Here is a 23,578-nt window from a genome sequence, read left to right as displayed (position 1 = left end):
ACCAACAATGTTGCCATGGCTCCTCAACACAGAAAAAAAAGAAAACGCGTCGACAGTTTTTTTTGCATACTTTATTTTAATCAATAGCACCAAAACTGCCAGTCGAAATGTCAAGAGAGAAAAAATGCTTCTCCCCTGTTGTATCACAAACAAATTAAACTGTATGGGAACTTCTCACAGCTACATTAACTTATTGCTTGTATGATTTTGCCGTTTACTGTTTCAGCCTGAAAAACATGAAGCCAGCCAGTTTGAGCCATGACCACTTTTGGCTTCAGAGGCCAGGTGTTGGTAAATGTCATTGATAGCAGCGCCATCTTGTGGCTACAGTTGAAAAACGACAGGTTGATTGTCCAATATGTCACTCACACATCACTGCGTCAATTTAATGAGATGTTTCAATAAAGGGCATTCATTGTCTGACCTCGCAGTGACAGGCATAAATGCTAGGAGAACCAGGAGAGCCTTTTCAACTTGGCACTTTAGGAAAAGCACAGGTGAGAATAATAAAAGAGCCATCATTAGTGTTATTATTATTAACACCTGTGCTTTTGACAAGTCAGAATGTGACAATCTGCATGGTCGGTTACAGTTCAATACAAACGTATGAATATGAATACCACCACTGATATAAAACCTTTTTAGGCCATAGAGTGCAATTTAATTAGAAAAATGTTTTATTATAGTACCTTTTGAATATATAGGAACAATTGTAACTTCAAACATATTAATTCACACGTGTGACGTAAACTCTCACAAGTTATCAAAAATAGCTGATAAACGCTTTACAAAGCTCTGCATTTTGACACTGAGGGGATACTTGATACATTAATTGAATACAACATACATTTCTCTAAATGCATTGTAACCACATAGTCCAATCTATGACACACAGCACATTTCAGAGCCAAACTTAGAAACTAAATTCAGCCCAAAGGCGATAATCTGTTTTCATCAACTCTGCAGCAGTAACATTAATCCAGGATCCAGATCACACAGGTTAAGGATTACTTGTGTTAAAAAATGTTTTAAATAGTGTGAAGATTCAGTGGAATTTCGTTGCGTGCATCTGAATTCACTGCCTCTGCATTTAATGGGAAGATTGTTCAAATCTATGTGAACATGACCATTGATATATCAAAAGCTCTACAATTAAAGCCTCCAGTGTTGATTCCTTCACTTCGTCCTCAGTCACACTGGAAACTTTGATGTATTGCAGGTCAAATATAGTTCTTTGAGGTAGGAGACGTCATCTTGTGTCAACTGTCTGAATGAGTGTGGAAGATTTTTGAAATAACCTCATGAGGTCTGGGTGTAGCGTTCTCTCCCCGCATCTCTTCTCTCGTTGCTCCGCGGCACTCGTCCGCGGCGCAACGACGATGAACACACCAGTTACTGCTAATGGGTTTTTGGTAAGTCTGACGCCAACTGCACAGTCGTTCCCGGTCTGAGAAAGTGCAGACGCTGGTTTGAAAATATGAATTCTTCATCCATATAAAGAATCAAAATATATATGAAAATATATTATATTGTTTTACAAAAAACTAATCCTCAGTGAGACTTAGGATACAGTTAAGTCCTCCTCCACTTCATCCTCCTCCTTCACATTGCGCCTGCTGTCACCACGATCCATGGACACACCCATTTCTTTTTGCAGTGACTGAAGGCTGGCCTGGCTAACATAGTACCTGACGTTCTGGATGGCAGAAGCTTCTGGAGGCTCCTCCAGCTTACGGTAGGCCTGGAGAAGAAAGATGGGAAGGAGAGCCGTAAATATGGAGACATCAACTTACAATCAATATGATTTGACATTTAAAACTATCTCTGACAGAATGCAGATATAAGAGCAAAAATGACAGTCACCACTTGGAAGTTGCCTTGCTGACAGTGGTGCTCCACCAGAAAACCAAATGCATCTCCAATCCTGACAGCAGGGTCCAACTCCGGCTCCTCCAGCAAGGATTCACATAACCGCACCGCCTCACCAGGATCCTCCGTGTACAAGCTGCAGACAAAAGCTCACAGTCAGACAATCAACAATACCTCACACAAGAAAATGAAAACAAAGGGTTGCTCTTGAAGAGACAAAAGAGAACCGATATGTCGTTATATTCTTACCGGCGGGCGTGGACAAACATCTTGATCAGCGTTACTCTATGCTGCAGGTCAGCTAGCTTTACTTCCTGTTGTCCAGTGGAAGTGTCCTTTGCTTTGGAGAGGCACTTGAACGCCTCAGTCAAAGCATCTAGAGCTTTTTCATAGTTCTGGTAATCATCAATCTCCACCTTAACAATGGTAAACATTGTTATTTGAAAATAATGTATTTTGTCTAGATTATTCTCTATTAAAGTTGCAACTATTGTAAGTTACATATCACCAGAAGTTTTAACATTAATTAAAATAACATGTATCCTACAGGTGTGATTTTAGACCACAGCTCTAATTTAAAAGATTTATTCCAAAATGCATATAGTCAATTTATAACCAGACCCATAAGTACCAATAATAGAAATCATTGCATCCTTTAATTAGTTACCTGTGCACAGGCTTCATAGAAGCCAGCCAGCAGGTCTGGTGCCCGGCCTTTAGTGTAGAAACCAATGATTGTCTTCAAGATCTCTGGATTTTTGCGCCAGTCCAGAGACTGGAGGTAGTTGGCGGGCCATGATGAAAAGCTCCTTCTGACGACAAACACTGGCGAAGAAGACTATCTTCTCTGTGTCGCCAGACTTGAGGAGTTGCCCTCATGGCCTGTTTAAAAAAAATAATACATTAAATCATTAAGGTTTAACATCGCATATTAACTGGCATGTGCATGTATTTGGGGTCTGTATTGCTGATGCCACGTGACATCATGGCCAGATGGAGATTGTCCTCTCACACAGATACCAGTAAGATGGTCTAAGCTTGCAGAGGATGTTTACTACACACACCACAGTCTTACCTTCAGCTTGTTGCCCGCCTGTGTGTATTTCTTAGTGGCCAGGTGGTAATTGCCCTGACGCATGCAGCAGTCCGCTATCCTCTCCAGCAGCTCCTTTCGGGCATCTTCAGACAAGTCTTTTGAATCAGTTACAATCATTCTCTCTGCCAGCTCCTCTGTGATGGTCAAGCTCTGGGTCACACACAACTCCAGGGCTTCGTGGTACTTTGTTCACGTACATACACAAATGAAAGAGGGATACATATAGTATGTGCTCTAAGAACTGAAATGTCCACGTATGGGTGATGATGTGCCAAAAACAGTCACCTTCTTGGCTGCTACCAGTAACTCCACTGCCTTTTCATACTGGAGTGAGTGATGAAGAAGTCGGAGCAGCGTGCCAGCAAGGCTGGTCAGAGTGCTCGTTCAGATCCTCAGCGATCAATTGAAGTGCAGAGAACTGGCTGGGTGGCGAAGGCCAACTCCAGAGCTTTGGAGACGTAACCAGCCTGCAGCGGAGAAATCAGCAGAAAATAAATAACGGCTGTAATAAATAGTTGACCCTGTTTTTTTTCCACCCATCAACATTTTTCTGTTGAAATATATGTCACAGTACTGCCCCCTTGTGGACTGATCTAGAATGCATCATTCAGAAAAAGCAGGTGTTTGTGAGGGACCTTGTGATAGAGTGCGACAGCTCGGTCCATGTGGGTGCCTTTCTCCTCGTAGTAGCAGGCAGCCTCCATCATGTCCTCTGCGTTACTAAGCAGAGCCAGGTTCATCAGCTGGTCATCCAGACCGGTCTCCTGTTAGCACACGATACACACATGTCAACAACTCACGAGAGTAAGACTAAAGCAACAACAATGAAAGAATACAAACAGAAAATATAGAATGTGGAGCATTTCCGCCACTGAATTTCATGATAAATGAAAGTCTGGATTCATCCATGACTGTATTTTGGGACTTCTAATTAAGAACGGGCAGAGCAGTGCTTTACCTTACAAAGTCGTATGGCGTTGTTGTAGGCCTGGGCTCGTGTGTAGAAGTGGACGGCCTGTTTGATGTCATCATGGCCCTCATAGTGTCTAGCCAAGTGGTATGACGCTGCTCTGTCACCTGTGTCATTGGCTATCTCTGATGCCTGGTACAGCAAATAAATACATTCTCACATTTATGGACAGCTCACTATATCAGTATTAATATTAACAAAGCTCCTATTTTATATTATATAATAAGCTGTGCAACACCCAAAATTACTTAAATGTCGTTCTTTCCAACAAATTACGATAAATGTTACATGACACCCGTAATACAAACCGAGTCACCTTCTGAATGTTCCCCATGTAGCAGTGGACTCGAACCAGAGAGAGGTAATCTTGAGCACTTTCATAGAAACACAGCGCTGAATCCATGTCTGACTGGCTCTCCAGGTACTGGGCCCACCACTTATAGATGTTCCTAGATAGATAAGATGATGACGATGATGATAAAATGTAACTTAGTATCTGCGTACTGTAAGAAAATGGTGTACGCTCTTCAGGTGATAAAGTATTTACCGCCAAGAGAAGCTCTGGACTTACTTGTCTTTCATTTTGTTAACGTAGATCTCTAAAGATGGCGTGTCATCCTGGAGCATTCTGGGCACTTCCACCCTGTGTGTGTCTGATTTCTCATAACTGTAACAACAAGGCTTACAATCACACTTTTAATAACTTAACTACTCAAATGAAAAACTAGTGTATCATTGACATGAAACAACAACGGATGTTCTGTCTTACTATGCGAGGGCCAGTGTCTTGTCGCCCCATAGGACTCCAGGTATTTGGCATAATTGTAATAGGTGGTGCGCAGATGGATGCGATCGTGGTTCTCTGCTGTTTCCAAAGCTTGCTGCCATTGGCTAGACGCCTGGTAGAAATAGTTTCAGCAGGTCATAGCGTTGACAGCACTTGATACAACTTTCTGCATCTTCCTATTGGAGGACAGGAAAAGATGATGGAAAGATAAATGCCTTTGGTTCGGAAAGTCCCGTGTTCTTTGTGTGGCGCACTGCTTCGACCTAAAAAGAGGACATCATATTTGGACCCAAAGGATGTGGCATTATGTTAGACTACAGCTTTGGGGATTTTTCTACAAAAAGAAAAAATATCCTTTGGATGGACTTTCTATTTGTATTACCTTACATTTTCACTATTGCATTGTCTATCTTGCCCCTTCTTGTATGTATTTATGTATGTTGTAAAAATTAAAGAGTGGACAGAAGGATTGGCTGAATAAAAGAAAGAGTAGTACATTACTAAATATACATTTTATTTCTTTATACAACCTATTTTCAATTTCAAAAGCTGTAAAATTAAAGAATAAATTAAATCTGCCTTGTCTTTGGGGTACATGTGGCAGAGCCGATCTATCAGCCTGATGTCTCGTTGGTCATTTACACTCGACTTGAGTATCTTACCAGCATTCCGAGCTGAATTGCCAACATCGCCACTTGGGCTTCTGGCTCGGGCTCAATCTCCGCCTCCTTCAGTGCTTTTGCTGCCCTCGCATTTCCCATATTCCCAAGGCACACGCGTGCCACATCCAGCTGGCGGGTTTTTCACCACACATCCGTGCCATGTTTTCCCAAACCGCCTTTAACTACAGAGACAAGAGAAATGGCTTGGTTGCAAGGGTAATGTGTTCTCACTGCATTGGTATTGTATTATTCATGTGTGAAAACAGTTACAGTTTATAATTGAAGTTATAAACCCTGAGTATGCATGTATATCTCGTGACAAAGCTGTCCAAAATATGTATATACCCTTTGTTCTCACTGGCCAGACCTCTAGTACTGTAGTATTATTTCAACTTATATCAGGATCACAAGAAATGTCCACACAAACACTTCTAAAAGCATAGATAAACAAGAATGTGTGCAGGACTTCAACACAAAGCAAGAGGCATGCTTTTCTACTTCTGTATTTCCTTGTTTTTCCTTTTGTCTTGCTGACGTAAATCAGCCCCTCTACCCCCTTTGCTTTTGCTTCTATTCCAGAATTGAGATTCCACAGCCATCTGGTCTCTATTTGCGTCCACCTCCCTCCTCCTCGCTTTAGCTGATACAGATGTGGGCTGTATATTAAAGTTAGGCAACAGGAAATACCCCAAATCTTTAGGGGCCCTGCTATAAGCGGGGAAACGGAGGGAATGGAGTGTCACTGTTAGACAAAATCTTTCTCTATATGGTCAAATGAAATATGAGATACTTGGACTAATAGAGCTGGCTGCACACAGGGCGGCCAAGATCTAGAGAGACAGAAAAGGAAGACAAGAGAAGGAACAGGGTCCACATTTGGCCCCTCTTCCCATCCTCTTTCCCTCTCAGGAAACACATCCTGTTGCTGGCTGACTGCGCCGGCCAATATGTTTGTTGCACACGAGAGAGAGAACGCCCCCTGGGCTCCAGACAAAAGAATACACAACAGTGACGTCTAAGAGGGGGTCTTTTGGACATTCTCTCACACAAACACACTGATACACACACACACACACACACACACACACACACATTAAAAGTGATCATGAAGGAGGGAACTGTCTGTTTAAAGCTCGGTACAGTGGCAAAGTGATTGTCTTGGATTATGACGAACAGAAACTCCCCCACATCTCAACTCCTCAAGCATTTGCAGAGAATCAGTGAGCGAGGGGAGAGAGGGAAAGACAGCAAGAAGCAGAAGGAGAAGGGTTGAAGGACTTCTGGTTCCAGTGAGGCAGTGTGGGATTTTCTAGTTGAGAGACAGTCTTGGTTAAGCCACAGTAAAGCCACTGGCGAGTCAGCTCCGAGCAACAGTTAGAATATTATCTTTTTTGCATTTGTACTCTTCTGAAGGCATTGTGAAGTGCTGAAGGACAGAAATCGACTGCCTACACAGAGTATCCAGCTGCACGCGCAGAAGTCAGACCGGTGCAATAAGCAACACACTGTAGAAGGAAAAGGAGACGATAACATAGGAAGGGGAAAAAAGAGAGAAAATCAAGCAAGGAGCAAGATCTAAGAGTCAAGCTGCAGCCAGCCGGAGCCAGTGGAATGGACCAAGGTGCCAGTTGGATTAATCCCAGCGTTCCCGCAGTACTGTCTGAGGAGGGCTGAGGATCTGCTGCAACAACAACCAAGTCCTGAATGAGGATGAATGGAGATGTTCTTTAGCTAAGCCTCAAGACAACACTCTTGCCAATCCCACCTCTGTGTGAGCTGGGACAACACTCGCTAACAGCTGGAGGAGGAGGAGGAGGTGGTGGTGGTGGTGGTGGTGGTGGTGGTGTGGCGGAGGAGGTGGAGAGGAGCCAGGGGGCCTCAGGGCACTGCTCGTGCTACTGCCCCAGAGGAGAGGCAAGGAAGCGGGCAGGACACTGCCGAGGATCAGGGGTCGTTGGGTGGAACACGAGGGAGGGGGAGAGGTGGCGGTCGTCCGGCCGCCGCATGGCCGTGGCAGAGGCTAGTGGCGGCAGCGGTGGCAGTAGCCCTGCTGTCCCTGGTCCTTAATAATGTTGCAGCCTTCACCCCCAGCTGGGTCCTGCAGGCCTTTGGAGGACGGACGCAAGAGGAGTGTGGGACTATGGAGGATGTGTCCCACGAGTGGGGAAAGGGGCCGTGATGATCTCCAGGCCGGGAGAAGGGGGCAGGGGACACAGAGGCAGTGCGAAGGCCTGGGATGGGGGCTCTGATTATGCCGGCTACCAAGAATCCCGCAGCACGGTCAGACGTAAGTTTTGACAGTACTTTTTTAATTAAAGTGCACATATAACAATGTTATGTATGCCTGCTTTCTCAAAAAAGAAAGATATAGCAAACTTCAAAGTGTCCCATCTCTTTTCTCATCAGAGCCTAGAAGTAACAGTTCTTCTGCAGTTCTTCAATAACTCTCTGGCCGGTGTCAGATCATAGTCGAAATAGATTTTCAGGAGTTTCTGATCAGCCAGAGATGATTAACTATATGTCAAAACCAAATCACTCAACTCACTGGATTAACAATTATAGTCAACTATAAAAAATAAACAATTCAAGCACTTTGCTTTCGGTCAATGGCAGTCTGATGTATTAGTGTAAACACTGGCACGTGGCAGCCAGCCAATCATGTATAGTATGTTATTCATTTTAAAGCCAATTGCATCTTTTTGATGGGTAATCATGTTGCTGACATGTATAAACGCTATCTTGAAGAGATTTCAGGCTGAGCCAGTGTTGTGTGCTGCTTTACTAAATTAAACTCCATGAGAATTTTCCATTCAAGAAACATTTTGGGAAACAGTGACAGTCCAGTGGCCAACTTGAATCATTGCAACGTCACCATGCTACAGACGTATACTGTATTACAACATAAAGATCAAGACCTCTGATTTAGACCAAACCTAACTTTGTCATGCATGTACAATTAATACAGTTAGATCACAGAGCAGGAAAAATGACACTGCTTTTTTTTTCCTTCTGGTCCCTCAAGTGCAATTTGACATGATGCGGGCATGTAACCTGATGGCTACGGTGGCCTTGACTGCCGGTCAGCTGATCTTCCTTCTAGGCCTGATGGAGCTTGCCCTTCATCACACAGGAGTCCCAGTGGTGGGAGGAGGCCATTGCTGCACTCTTCCAGCTAGCCAGTGAGTACCAGCATTTCTACAACCGTGTCTGTTTTGCATCAGCAGGAACAACAAGCCTCAGAAAAGCATGCCTGATGTCAATTCTAAGTCTTCTTCTGTCTAACAAACTATTCACGTAACGTAACAAAGAAAGAGAGAAATCAAGATGCTGCAGGGCAAGGTTCAATTGCTTTCTGGTAGAGTGCCAAAGAGAGGGATAAAAGCACAGGAGGAGCTAGACTGGCTGACTAGAGATCAGGCTCTAGGGCCAAATACTCATTGTTAAAGCGTTCAGATGAAAGCAAAACGGCCCCCACACCTCTTGCCTCGACTTTACTCAGTACAAAATAAACCTGGATTTTTGGGAATGTTTACTTAAGTCCAAATTCATGATCCAAAGTAGATGATATGGGGAAAAAGAAGTATAAATGAACTAAATAAAACAACTGACCAGCCAAACAAAGTGAGATAATAGATAGGTGGGAAAACTAGGAAACCAGAAAACAGAAAGGGGGGGTATCCTCAGGATTAATTAGCATGCAAAATAACTTTAATGCAGTTATGGCAATAAACCCCCTCCTCCACACCCAGTACCCATCCATCATCCCACTGTGCCACATCAACATCTGGTTGGTATGGCCTGTACCAGTGCCCCTGGTGAGGAAGTGTGTTGTGTGCAGTGGTCGCTCAGCCTGTTGGTATCTTTATGGCAGAGCGGCATGAAGGGGGTCTGGGTCTAAATTTAGTCCTAGTCCCAGAGTCCATGGGCCAGAGCTGCAGTGAGCCAGGGAGCGACTGTCGGGCGCCAGGATATCCCTGCTCAGGACGAGGAAATGTCTGTGACTACCTGTTATGCAAACCCCAGAGCTGAAGAAGGAAAACGAGGGGAGGGGGAACGGACGGGAAAGACAGTTTCAACAGGGACTGTGTGTTTGTGTGTGTTCTGGCAGGAGGGATTGTGTGCATGCAGGTCTGTGTGTGTGGTGCGATTGTGTGTTTATAGTGTGTTTTGTTAGAGAAATGTCCTGTGGTACACACAACAGCAGGGTGGGAATGGCCTCTGTCAAGATAAGCTGGCCTGGCTTTTATGTCTGTGTTTACAAAATGTCCTCGAGCAGCGGCAAATAAAGAATCTCCTCATTATCGTTAAGCGTCTTCGGCACTCATGGCAGCAGGGAGGAGGGCTTTTATCTGAAGACCTTGGCAAGAGGATTGAGACCCACCCAGCATTACACTATTAGACAAGACCACCGGCCAAATCTCAGGGACCAGTGATCTCACCAAAGCTTGATTAACAAAGACAATGGCAAAATAAACCAATCATTTTCACATTTTTAGCTGTTGTGATAATATGACATGTGATTCCCTGTGAGACTCTCTGCAAACGTTGGCGTTAGTAACAATAGGGACAAAGTCTATAAAGCAATACACAGCGCACACCTATTTCCCTGACATCTAAAAATAGTAATGCTCTCTGGAAAAACTGCATGTTCCAATTTTACTGTTACCATATATGGCCAACAAGGCTGCTGAGTCAAATGATGACATGTATTTTGGCAAATGGGATGCGTCAGACCAAAATCAGAATATTCAAGAGTATAACTGAGTTTACCAGATGAAAATGACATAAGGCAATATGTGGACAATGGAAGTGGAATGAGGGGAAATGAGTCTTATATTTTTTTGTTTCTGTGCTTGTCATTATGGTTTCTCTATATATTTAACTTTGATATCATTTGGGAGTTTTGATCAATTAAAACCTTTTCTACCCAAGGGCCTTTTACAAGCTTTTTTCAGGACTTTCAACCATGTCAGTCTTCATCAGCAGATGGCACAGATTTGTCTCAGGTCAAGACTGACCTACCAAGGGGAAGATTAATTTGAGTATAATTCTGAAATGATTAGTGAATTATTCAATTAAGTCAATCGACAAAATGATAATTTAACTATTTGGATAACCGATGAGGCTACAGTCACACTACTGGCTCCGAGGGTAAACCAAAGCATTGGACAATTACATGTTACCATGGTGATTATGCTCGATGAGTTATCACACATCCTAAATGCCGCTATCAAATTGCATGACAATTAATCCCATAGATTCCAAGACACATCTCCCAAAAAAAGATCAACCCCATGGTGGTGCTCGATGAAAAGTCGATCACAAAAGTCATCGCAATTAATTCTTTGGACACCACGGATAACCGTACCACATGTCATGGAAATCTATCCCACAGTTATATTGGATATTATTTGTGGTGGACACAACAAACATCTCTAGAGACGACACAAGCATAATTCATATCACACAGATGCTGTTTTATTCGTCTTAACATAAACTGAATATTTTGGGGGTTGTTCGGACAAAAGAAATATGACCTTAGACTTTAGGAAATTAAATAGACAAATATGTTACTATTTAAACAATGACTCGATTGATAGAGAAAATAATTGTCCGCTACATCAATAATTAGTTAAGAAAGTTAATATAGTCGATCCTTTGCAAAATATCCAAGTAAAGGACAGTTTCTTTTTTACCGTTTAGTCAATTAAGTAATTAATACTGCATTCCTACTTTAGACCCCCCCGAAGTCAGTGAATGGGCTTCAGCTCTGTATGAATGGAGATATTTTTACCAATCACTCTCTTTCTAAGGAATGTTTTCGTTTTCAGACGTGCCAAAGTTCTCAGCTATTGCAAGCATACTGTGGAATAACAATATCCAGTCCCATTCAGCGGTTTTGGCAGGCTGAAAGCCCATATTGTTCATTTCACTCTGGAATGTATTTTCTGAATGGACACAGCTCTAACATGTCAAAGGTCATGGCAGCAGGTCAAGTCCCTCTGAGACGCACATTATCATTTCTTTTGATTTTAAGGAATTGCAACTGTGGGGCACATTTTAGATATTTTTCAATCTGGAGTCAAACCTTTCCCAGAAACGTGTGGGTCAAGAGATTTGTGATTATAAAGGAGTGATAAAGGTTTGAGCAAGACCTCCATGCAGGCTAATGCCTTTAATAAAGTATGTGCCTTTAGGAATAAACCAAGACACGGTTATCTGGATGGAAAGCAAACCAGATAAATGTAATTTAACTTAAGATAAGACTTTCTCTGTGACAGATAGACAAATGTCCAGAAAATATATCAACCTCGAAGCTTAGGGTGTGGCGAGGAGGGAAGGAAGGAAGGATGGAAAGAGGAAGAAGGGGAAGGAAGTCTGAAAGATAAGTCTCTGCCAAAAAAATAGGTTCACACAGCGCACTAGGGCTGGCACCTGGACAGGAGATTATTCATTTACTTGGAAAAGGAGCCAAACGGGTTGAACATGGACTGATTGAGCAAACAGTCGCATTCTTATGTGTACACGCGGTGCTCGACGAGCAATGATACACAGACACAATTATCCATATCCTCACTTAAAACAATGACAGCCACTGTAGACGGAGAGAAATAAATACAAATGATCTCCCCTCCCCCTTGTGCCGCTGATTCTTTCAGGAAAACTGACTGATTTATATCCTAAAGCACCAACATCCATATTTCCACTGATTATTTTTGGTGCCTATATTTATTACAATGTGGACGGTGCATGTTTTCAGACAGGCATTATTGTTGAACTATTGGATCTTGGCTCCGGACCATACCTGGATGCAGTAAATAAGGGATTGACTGAGGGATATTTGAACAGCATTGATTGTTATGGGCTTTCATACACACTTCTAAAGAAGGAGAAGAGGTGTGTGCAGTGAATAACTTTCCACTTTCCACAGATAACGCAGATAACACAAAGTAAAGATCAGAGAAACGGCATGGAATTGAAGGCTGTGGCTTTTTGCCTTTGCATGCAAAGTTCTTCACTGCGTGACTCAAAGACATCAGGAGATAAAACATCTCAAAGGCTTTTCCGCACATATATTCATGCTCTGATATTTTGAAACCATTGAGAACTTTTGATCTCGAGATCTCAGAAGTTCTTCCTACGAGGAAACAGATTTCCACATTCAAAGGCCCCACACAGAGCCCCCGCTGAACTGTACAAGGCTACAGGAATGCAGGTCGACATTCGAGCATGTGGAGGTTCAAAAAGACACGTTGGGGCCACCATCCACACACTGTAGTCAAATAAAAGAAAGCATTCATTTTCTCCTTGATCATTTTCTTTTCTGTGGCCAAACTGCATTTTCCTGACTGAAGCCTTTTCTCTCGATGCTCCTGTACAGGTTTCGTGCTGGTGATTGGACTTGTGACCTTCTACAGGATCGGGCCCTACACACACCTGTCCTACTCCTGCTACTTAGACATAGCTGCTTGCCTGCTGGCCACGATGGCTGCGGCCATGCTCATCTGGAACATTTTACATCGCCGCGATGACTGCCTTGCACCTCGAGTTATAATCATCAGCCGCTCACTGGCCTCCCCTTTCCATCCACGCCTAGACAACGACTACGTGGAGTCGCCTTGTTGACTACATAATCCAAGCAAATGGGAAGTAATAGACTACAATGACGAGACTGTGCTCTCCACTTCTCCTGTTTTACTCAGCTAGGAGCCTCCGGTGTGACCCTCAAGAAAAGAGGGCATTCCTGTGGCTTGCCCTCTTGTACTGCAATTGTAAAACTCTATATTTCACAACTTTTCCCACCATAAGCAATGATATCAGAATAGTAGTATAAAAAAGTAACAAATTGATGTATAAAATCAACCCTAACCTACCAAACATATTCGAAACTGTATAATGATTTGTGTATTCATGCTTGGGTGAGCACATTTGTGGCTAAATATGAAATTTGGACGAGGAATGTCTTAAATGAAACAAACTGCTTATGAAAAGATCAAGCTGGAACTTGACCTGTTTTCCTATATGTGCACTTATTAAATGGCCTCCTGCATAATTATGAATTGGAAATTATGAAAGCTGTTGAAAATGTAATACCAGAATACCTCATATTTGTTTTCATCATTTTAAAGCGTATTAGTGTAATACACATTATTATTATTAACGACATGTGTTGCAAGTAAGTAAGTAAAATAACAAGATTAACGCAAAAGAGCCTGTCAAACATTTTGAGTGGGCGTACCCAAATCAGTGGCAATATTTAATTTGAAAACAGCCAATGAGTGGTGCTATTTTGTTTTTGGATACTTAGTATTTTATTTAGGTATTTTTACAGTTTGACAATAAATACATCCTTTGAAAGTCAGGAAGGATAAAGGAAATCAAACATGCATCTGGCCAAGAAAATTAAATATAAAGAAAATGAGTGGTGCTATTTTGATTAAATAAACAAGAACCTACGGAAATGAGGGAATACACTTACTCTCTCTGAATGCATCATTATCACATTCATATTCTTACGATTGAAGAATGGAAGATATAAAAACACAAGTTAACTGCCAATTAATGTATGGAAGTGATTTGGATTTTTTTTTTGTGGACTGCATTTTTAAATGAAATACAGATTTCAAAATGCAATTGTTACGATGCCTTCCATACAAAACCCTGCTCGCTTGTGGTACATACTGTATACTAAAATTAATATAATATATTGGTATAAAGGATAATGCAATCATTCGTAGTAGTATTATTGTGACCATATCATACTTCTGCAAAGACCTTCAGGCTAACAGTGGTTCAAACATAGGAGCACATTAAACTAATAATATAACATATAAATGTAATACATTTATTGCTCAACATTCATACAGTGGTGGTGGTTGTTCTTGTTGCTGCTGTTTCAGTGTCCAACACCACACCCGACAAATGGACAACACAGAACGTCATTCATTTGAAAATGTTAAATGACATAGAACATATAATTGTTTAACTTTTAGGAACATAATTGTATCTGTGATATTCTTAACTCAAGGTTCACGTACTAACTTTCTTTCTGGAGCTTTTGACCATATATTATGGCATTATTCAGCAACTAGTGTTATCATGTGACCCGAGTACAGTCCTATGTACAGAACTTATGTCAGATGATAACAAGTGGTGTATATATATATATATTCGCTCTAAGAGGACCATGAGATATGAATGAAAGGTCAATAAAAGGCTACAGTAGTAAGTGAGCTAGGTCAAGAATGAACCTCCCTCAAGATTAGTTCATTTTGAACTGTCATATCATCTATAGCACAGTATAGTACAAGACACAGTGCTGCACATATTGTATATTGCTGTAGGTGTTGTGTGTTATTGCTATTGCACACTAATACACTCTTATCTAGTCTCTTATCAGTGAGTGCGCTGGTAGAATCATTTTAAATTACAATACCATCATTCTCAAACCTGACGGGTGGAAGATGATAAAAACTGCTCCTACTATGAAGATAAATATAGACATCTACATTTTGTACAATTCCAATTCTAGTGTTTGCTTCATGTAACGGAAATACCTTCTCAGAAGAATGACTGAATGGTTTTATGCAGTGAGTTACATTTCCTATGACAAATGGCAGAAACTGAGAGCATGAGGGTCACATGTACCTCAGCCAATTATGATGATCTATCATCTATCAGTCTCCGCTTCACCCCTGAACACTTCCTTGGGTGTTTTTGTTCCCGATGGAAAGGGGGAGTTTTGCTTTTAAATAGCTAATGCAGTGGCAAAAAGACAGTATGAGCAGGCTTGCATTCGTGTCGCAGATAACCCTGTAGCATGTCACCTGAAGTCAAGGACAACATGAATGAGAGGAAGTAGCCCAGTCTGGACAGAATAAAGACATTACAACCTATCTGACATGCTGCTTTGGGAGGCAGGATGAATGTCATGCTGAGAGTGAATTATTACTTTTATATTTGATTCACAAATGGATGAGGCTGAGTAAAGCCCCATGTATGAGAGGAAATAAGCCGGACTCCTGGATCGCGAGCCAGTCTCTGACTCAAGTCAATTCAGAAATCTGCACCATCGAGACAAGTACCAGAAGGTCCAGGTTTAGGCTGCAGGAAATGCATATTCCTGTGGCTGGAGATATGCGGGAATCGAACACAATGCTGACCTTTTTTTTCCTTTCTTTTTTTTTTTTAAAGAAGCAGCAGTAAAAATAGCCATCAATGAGGAACTTAGTAAAGCTGTCATCGTGCCTATTAAACTCTCTGGAATATCCGGCCAGTGTGATATGCTATTTTCCCATTTGTTTGTTTTTACGTTATTTGTGTTATATTTGTGTGTGCCAAAGCAACACTACAGCAGCATTCAGAGAGAGTGCCCTGAATCACGTATTCTGCTAAAGATAATATCAAATCTGTTCTGAAATCACATACGTTTCCCCAACACACACAGGAACAGACACGCACATCCTTCTAGTGACCTGATTCAATGTTTGCTAGAATGGAAAGGGCACTCCTTTTGGACCAAGCTGGCAATGGGGACCTAATGTGTGTGTGTGTGGGTCTGTATGTGTGTGTGTGTGTGTGTGTGTGTGTGTGTGTGTTTAGAAAAGTACATCCCCTCTGAACACACCCGCACAGTAACAGAAACAGTCGCATAGCCTATATACACATTTCAAGAGTTCCTTCCCCTAAGCACAGACACAGAACAAGTCCTTAATCATGTCCTGTGTTTAAAATATAATTCCATGTTCTTACATCATCAAATAAAAGTTATTCTCTGGTGGATGTGATTTGATTATAGCATCCCGATATGATACACTGCCGGGTTTAGTTTGATAAAATGTGGAATTCTGCATATACGGTATTTAAAATGTGCACACTTCTCCAAAGACAAATACTGTGGTATTTCTTTTCACACACCTAACGAGTGCCTGCTTTGTTTGTATGACATAGGGATAAGACAACGCTTTAAAGAAAATAACTAAATAGATAACCTAGATCACTTGTGAGACTTAGAGGAAGTATATCAAAATGAAGGTTACAAAACTGTTGTGGTAGTTTTTCCTCCGTGTTGACTTCTACAGTCAAAGGTGTTGAATGACATGAGGGGTTTGGAAAAGCCAACAATGATACATTCTCAATGTAAGTCTAAAGCGATTCCTTATTTAGCAAACTATTGTAGCGCATTCTGAGAAGAGTCAAGGTTATGGCAACAATGCTACTTCTGTGGCCTTTGCTGAAGCCTTTGAACTAAAGCCCCGGTGGAAAGGGCTACTGGGAGAAGTTATTACAGCCATCGTACAAAAGCATGCCATCCTGCACGTCTCCTCTCTTTGATGCCTTACCTCTTGATGAGCTTGATAGATTTGAAGGCTTCGTCCATATTGCCGATGGTCAGGTAAAAGCTGAAGTTGAGCATGGCGTCGCGAGTTGCCTTCTCACAGTTCTCCAGGCCCACAAAGTCTCTGAGAGCTCGCCTGGACACCATATGGGGGAACTGGGCAGCAGAACCGCTTGATGGCTGGTTCTGCTGTGGAGGTGCTGGTGTTGGGGCTGAAATCACTGCTGGATCGCTCTCACCAGGCTGAGGAAGGGTACGCACCAGGCGGGAAGACATGGTGTTAAGATTTGGTAAACATGCAGTTCAAAGACAGTAAATAAATGTAGCACATTGTGAGGTGGGATTATGATTAGTAATACAACATTCAATGGGGAAACCAAACCACAACAAAGCATCACAGAACAAATCTACTCATCAAGACATGGTGGATGGGAACTGGACACAGCATAGTGACATCTAGAGTTTTCAGGGATGCACTTGTGCTGCTGATCTTGGAGAGCCAGAACTTAAATGTTGGCATAAATGCAGCACAAAGCATATACAACCACAGTTGATGGGAGTCAAGTATACGTAAGCTTTCTGTAAGGGACAGACACTTACTTCTGGTCGAAAGACACCCCCTCTCCGAAATAATAGCTTGGGGTGTGTAAGACCAAACACACAGTGTGAGTTTGACATTAGAATAGTGATGGTGCAAACAAAAACACAGGGACTATGTTGAAGAATACTGAAGATTTGAAACAACAACTTTCCAGATACCGCATGAGAACCCAATCCAATGAAGAGGCAACGCACGAGCAGAGCAGAGTGTTCTCGTTCCTCACCTTGCAGCTGAAATAATAGTAGGGCACGTCCAGAGCGAGGAGCGCCTGCAGGCCTGAAGGTTTAGGGTAGCAGTCCTGTAGGAGGAGCCCATGCTCCTGCGTACAGAAGAGTGTCACTACCAACACGTCAGTCTGAGCAGAAGGAAGGCAAGACAGTGTCAAAAAAACTTTTAATTGACTGTGCATTTATTAAAATCGTCATCAATCATCTAAGAATTGCACAAACATAAGCCTTTTGGCATATATTGTTTTGCTCCGAGAGCTGCACAGGACTACCTCAATGTTAAGGAGCAGTCTTTACCGTATCCAAGAAACTAGTTGATGAGGATTCAGAACTGATCGGCACAGTCTCACAAACAAAAAGACGAGGTTCACTCTCATCCCAGAAGTGAGATACAGGGCAGCGACCAGGGAGCTCTGTCCCCTGAAACTGCTGCCTGGAACACAGCACATGTACGGTCATGTACGGTGTTTGTTAGACAACCAGGAGGAGAAAACTCTACACGGGAAGAATCCAAATACAGTCAAAAGCAACATCAGCTACCTTTCACTTTCCTCTGACTGTGAGATACCGCTGGACGGTCTGCCAACAAAGAAGTCAAAGTGTGCCACAGTGTCCATCTCAACGTCATAAAAGTACACTTTGTGATCTGGGCGCCCATTAACCTAAGAGGAAGAGTTATAAACAGTTCAGTTCAGGGAAATATTCACGTGAAACGGTCACATTTTAAGATCCTGAAATATTGAATAAAAGTATTGGCTCTCAAAAGAACATATAAAAAGGAAAAGATGACTGCTGTTTGTTTGCCATTCACCTGAGTGATTAGGATGCTGACTTGGCTGCCGTTGGCGTTACACTGACTGACTTCAGGGCTCCCCAGATTAGCAATCTGGTCAGCCAGGTTCTTCGCACTGCAGTGAGCTTTGGCATCTCTATAAAAGACAGACAGTAAGACTGGCATTGTTGGACAAAAAAGTAGTCGGATAATAGTAATCTTTTAAACTGAAGTGATACCAACACCCTTATTAACATTCTATACCTTCGTGAGAGGTCAAATACTCTGATGTGTGCTGTGTCTGTGCCGATCACCAGGTAAGACTGACACACACTAAGTAGTACAGGATTGCCCTCTGCCTTGGAAAAGGTCAGCAGTTGCTTCACGGTGCCCTAAAGAAGAGAGGAAAAAAGATGATTAAATAATTAAACTATTTATAGTGATAAACACCACTTGCCCGTGTGTTAGACTCATTTAAAATAAGTTCAAATTCAGGAGTAAAACAACAACATTTATAAAATGTTCAAGCATTTGTCCCATCTCTGTGTTTAGTGAATATTGTATAGTAGGTTTTGGGACAACAGACCTGTGGCGTACGAATCTGAACCCTGTTAGGTTCCACCGTGTAGAGGTTCTCACCATGTACGGCTACGACATGGGAGTCACAAGGAAACGATCCTGGGCAACCAGAAAGTTTAGAAAAATGAAGGAGAAATGCAGAAGTTTACAAATTGTGGATGAAGTACACACTAATCAGTGCAGTTTCTAACAAGTCCCGTCTTTAAAATGTTGTTTGGTCTGTTCAGTAGGCTTCAGTCTTGTACCTGTATTGCGAAGAGTTGTCCCTGAGAGCTCATACACAGTGACCTGCTTGCCACTCCAGACTGTCACTGAATCCTGTTGGTATGACAACACACATCCAGTTAAAATGATTTATATTACAAATCTGTACTTGTCTTCATGAGAAAAAAGGCGATCATTGTCTTTTTTTAAAGGTTCCAATGTGTTGCATCTAGCGGTGACGTTACAGATTGTGAAACTTTAAACTAGGGTGGCCAATGCAAAAACACAAAAGGCCCTAACTGGAGCCAGTGGTTGGTTTATCCGTTTCTAGGCTAATGTAAAAATAGCTATGTAAAGATTACCCGCTCTGTATGTAGATATATATGTCTCGTTCGAAATGTAACAAAAAAACAACTATTTTTATTTTCAGGTGAGTATGCGCTAAAGAAAACATACATGTATTATAATATGATATTCCATTTTTGCCAATAGATCCCAAGAAATGCTACACACTGGTCCCTTTAGCTACAGAGACTTACCTTAGTAACACAAACTCCTTTGATATGCATGTCAGACTGCAGAGCAAGGTGCACTCCTGTGGTGAACAGAGTGACACTGAGCTGGGTTGGGGTGAGCTGCACTGCTGCCACCTGCTGGCTGAAATGGGCTGACATCACATGCTCACACAGAATCCGCACTGTGTTCGAATTGTTGGCCGCCAGCAGATTCAGGCTCGAGCCCCACTGAAAGGGAAGGTCTGAGTGAACTTTTCCAGCGGAATATTATATATATATATATATATACAGTATTGACAATAATGACATTTCATCTTTATTTCAAATAACTTATTTGTATGCGCTGATAGCACATTTAGTAAAAACATGCTAGTCCAGACAGTACCTGTAGCTGAATGACATTTCCCTCTATTTCTGTGGGTGTCTGTAGCTTCCACTGGGCCTTGGTATCACCTCTGTTGCCGTCTGGCTGCACCACCATCTTCCACATTGCTATGCGGCCATGGCTGGTACCAGCTGCCAAGATTGCTGGGGTGGCCAACAACATAATACAAAAACAATGAGTATTGTATGAGTTGTAATGTGTATTGAAGTAATCGTGGGGATTGATTATGTGTTATCAGTCAACTCAAGTTTTGTGAGGACATAAAACATTGTGAAACTATCATATCCACAGGAATGTGAAGAAAACAAACAGCACTGTATATAGCGTTAGCACAAAGGGATGAAATTTTATCTTTTACCTTTTGCTGCACAATATGCAACACAGTTGATCACCTCTCCTCTCTCAAAGCCCAGAGTCTCGTTGAGGGGCAACACATAGTTATCGTCTCCGTCCAGGTCCCACAGCCTAAGAAATTACAGATATTCAAGTTCAAAGTTGGAATGTAACGTATGAGTGCAGAAACAATATGTGTACACTGACCTGATAACCTGTTCTCCGGTTGCTGTGATAAGGAGGCCGTTCTCTGTCCAGACAATGTCTACATTCTGCCCAGTCTTGCTGCTCAACTTCACCTATCATGAAAAAACATGTTCACAAAAGAAACTGATCTGAAGGAAAAAATGTTTAATCTTTGATCATTTTTTTATACCTTCATAAATTCCTGGGCTCCTCCCTCTGGTCCAAGAGTGTACTGTGACAACATCAGGGTCTCTGTGACCACAGCAAGTACCTCTCTTTTCTCAAGATAGAGCAGTTTCTTGATGGCGCCCTCCACACTGAGAAGTGTGCTGGTCTTACACTGCTCATCCACACTGTGGACCTTACCTATAAACAAGGTAAAGATGTAAAAAGTAAGATTGCCTCAAAGCATTATCGTATTTTACATTAATCTGATGGGATTTTAGTTCAATACCAATAAAGATCTCAAAGATAATATGAGCTGTCTCGTAGAAAGATAATTGGTGAAAATAATTGATCACCAATAGAGATTGTAAAAGTCATGAGCAACACAACATGGCTTTGAGTAAACATATTCACTGTGGTACAATAATACTTTACGACATCAATATACTTAAAATGCTGCACACAACAAAGAAAACAAAAACAAACTCTCACCATCTGCAGTGCTGACGTAGAATGCAAGTCCCTCCTGTGGGCCCATCTTGAGAGGTGCTCCCTTCCAGCTGAACATGTCCAGAGCACTCTCATCTCCACTAACTGAAGCCCGGGCTAGCATTGCCACATCGCTGTAACATGAGTTAGGTTCTACTATTATTATGCAGCATTCAGACCAAGAGGGCCTAGTGATATCACAACATTTTCAATATTATCTCACTGGCAAAAAGTATAACTAACTCTGAGCATTGCATCCTGTTTACTTACTCCCCAGGCGAGGCCGGTCTGAAGATGCAGCAAGTTAGAGGTTTGTTGTACTCATGCTTCACAAGATGGTTTCCTTGAAGTCTCCCTCTAGCATCCATCTTCCAGACTGCTAGTGCTCCAGTCTGTCATTAAATAATTACACCATATTTATGTGGTTCTATAGGAACAAATGTAAAAATGTTTTCAGATTGCATTTGGCACGCTAATTATGCCATTGGTAATCCAACCGTGGTCACAGTATTCTCAAAAGAATGCACTTTATCATGTATGGAAATCCAGCCCAGAAGGTCATGAGTGCATCAGTATGTTGATATGACATGTACAGTATATATGTCTGTGTACAGTCACTGCATTACACTCACCTGATCGCCAGTTACTAAGCGGCTGCCAGAGCTACTCCACTCCAGCAGTGTGATGCAGGCTGCATGTGTGCTGGGAAGGACTGTTTGATCTCCAGAGGGGTGTGTAAGCAGCACTACCTCTCCATTCTCCCAGCCGAGTGCCAACACAGGCTTTATGGGATGCCAGCGCAGCACTGTGGGCTGGTGAGGTTGTTCTAAATGGCAGCTATGCACATACTCTCCCTGCATACGGACAGGGATAAAGTATACAAACGTTGTCAGGTATGCTGTAATTGAGAATATTCACAGACAGTGAATATTAGTGGATACAACAGAGTGTTTTTTCTTTCTGTGTCAGTGATCACCAGGAAAGTCCAGTGTTTACCTGCTGCAGGTAGAGGTCTACATTGCCAGTGGTGGGGCTGCTTGAGGCCACAGCCAGTACAGGAAGAGCTGAGTGCCAGGTCAACTGAGAGGGCACATTGCTGCTTTCAGGGGCCTCAATACGGTGGTCAAAATACACCGCCATGTCCCCACTGCTCCTGTCTGAATAAGAAAGAAAAAAACAGGGGGTTGGAGCTGGGTGGAACCTTCAATATGGTTCGTCAGGTTGTATTGTATTGGACTTGTTTTTATTTGTTGTGCAGCGTAATGTCCAGTTACATCGCTGTCTGGCTATTTCGTGAATAAAATACTCTAACTTAACTTAATCACTAGTTCAGTCTTGAACGTACCCTTAAATAGCATCCATTAATTTCACTGTATATGTTACGTCAGCGGTCACGTTAGTTGACTTAGCTAGCATTAGTTAGATCACTAATGAGTACATATACACAACCTACACTTCATTCACCAAAACAGATTACTTACAGATTACTATCAGCTACAATTCACGTTAGTGCTATCATGCGACTCATGATTAAGTTAGTTAGCTATAGCTGCTAACAGGAGCTAAGCTAGGTAAGCTAGCCAAAGTTAGCATTCATTGCTAGCTCTCGCTGCTGTAGAAGTGTCCCGGTCCGTTACATTATCTTAAGACCAACCTCAATGTCGCCTTCTTCAGGTAACTCTCAGTTTGTTTGTTTGTATCTCGAAAGAACTTAAACCATCGACCTTTACTTCTGCTGTTGTTGTGTAGCCTCCAGTGTGAGTGAAAAGCGTCTCCCCCAGTTGCCCCTGACAACCCTGAAGCCGGGACAGGAGGAGGAGTTCCGGAAGACAACGAACAAACCCGAGTGTCAGTTTCACCAAAACCATCTCATCAGCTGATGTTATCCCCAGTTTCTTGACAGATCATTTAAATGGATTTGAATAAATAAATGAAATGAAACTCACAGTGTTTAATCTAAAAGCATGTTCAGGGGAACTATTGATATTCAGAGTAGTAATTTGTTGTATTCAACTTGATAACAGGCAAATTGATAACACACAGATGGCTGGGTTTGATGTAATGTCTTTCCTTGTTGGTATTAAGATGTAGCTGTAGTTTTGTAGTGAACAACCTAACCTTATATATTACCTAATAGTATGTCCTGACCTACTCTCAGCCTTATTCACTTAAATACAAATAAACAGGGAGGGATAGCATAAAGAAATACATTTTTAAAATATGTATTGAGGGGCAAATCAATGGAGATCTTCCTTCTAAATATGCCACAGTAATTAAGTCAAGGTCATTACAAATACATCTATTAACTTTATATTTCAAAACGTTCCATTGTTTGTGAGCATAGAGATGAACACGTTTAATTTATGTATATATATATTGTGAATCCGTTTATGCACGTGA

The 23,578-nt window shown here is 42.0% G+C and overlaps 1 protein-coding gene across 1 annotated transcript; it reads right to left on the bottom strand.

Moving 5' to 3' along the window:
• Positions 1 to 659: 659 nt before the first annotated feature.
• On the bottom strand, positions 660 to 22,632 carry ift140 (intraflagellar transport 140 homolog (Chlamydomonas)). The gene is given in 39 exon segments (XM_034559405.1): positions 660 to 1,741; positions 1,864 to 2,005; positions 2,119 to 2,285; positions 2,537 to 2,659; positions 2,661 to 2,738; positions 2,740 to 2,751; positions 2,945 to 3,148; positions 3,251 to 3,294; positions 3,297 to 3,338; positions 3,341 to 3,386; positions 3,388 to 3,432; positions 3,601 to 3,729; positions 3,924 to 4,067; positions 4,252 to 4,384; positions 4,507 to 4,602; positions 4,705 to 4,730; positions 4,733 to 4,849; positions 4,851 to 4,898; positions 5,385 to 5,525; positions 5,528 to 5,560; positions 8,875 to 8,878; positions 16,727 to 16,965; positions 17,547 to 17,678; positions 17,848 to 17,983; positions 18,091 to 18,212; positions 18,362 to 18,479; positions 18,587 to 18,714; positions 18,909 to 19,000; positions 19,147 to 19,219; positions 19,645 to 19,848; positions 20,006 to 20,148; positions 20,364 to 20,470; positions 20,546 to 20,637; positions 20,715 to 20,890; positions 21,182 to 21,312; positions 21,449 to 21,570; positions 21,811 to 22,032; positions 22,175 to 22,335; positions 22,524 to 22,632. Coding segments are annotated over 39 exon segments (4,365 nt in total). The 5' UTR covers positions 22,537 to 22,632; the 3' UTR covers positions 660 to 1,561.
• Between the last annotated feature and the right edge of the window lie 946 nt (positions 22,633 to 23,578).

The sequence above is a fragment of the Cyclopterus lumpus genome, chromosome 19 (assembly GCF_009769545.1).
Source record: "Cyclopterus lumpus isolate fCycLum1 chromosome 19, fCycLum1.pri, whole genome shotgun sequence".
Classification (NCBI taxonomy): Eukaryota; Metazoa; Chordata; class Actinopteri; order Perciformes; family Cyclopteridae; genus Cyclopterus; species Cyclopterus lumpus.
This window is presented reverse-complemented; position numbering and strand designations above follow the sequence as displayed.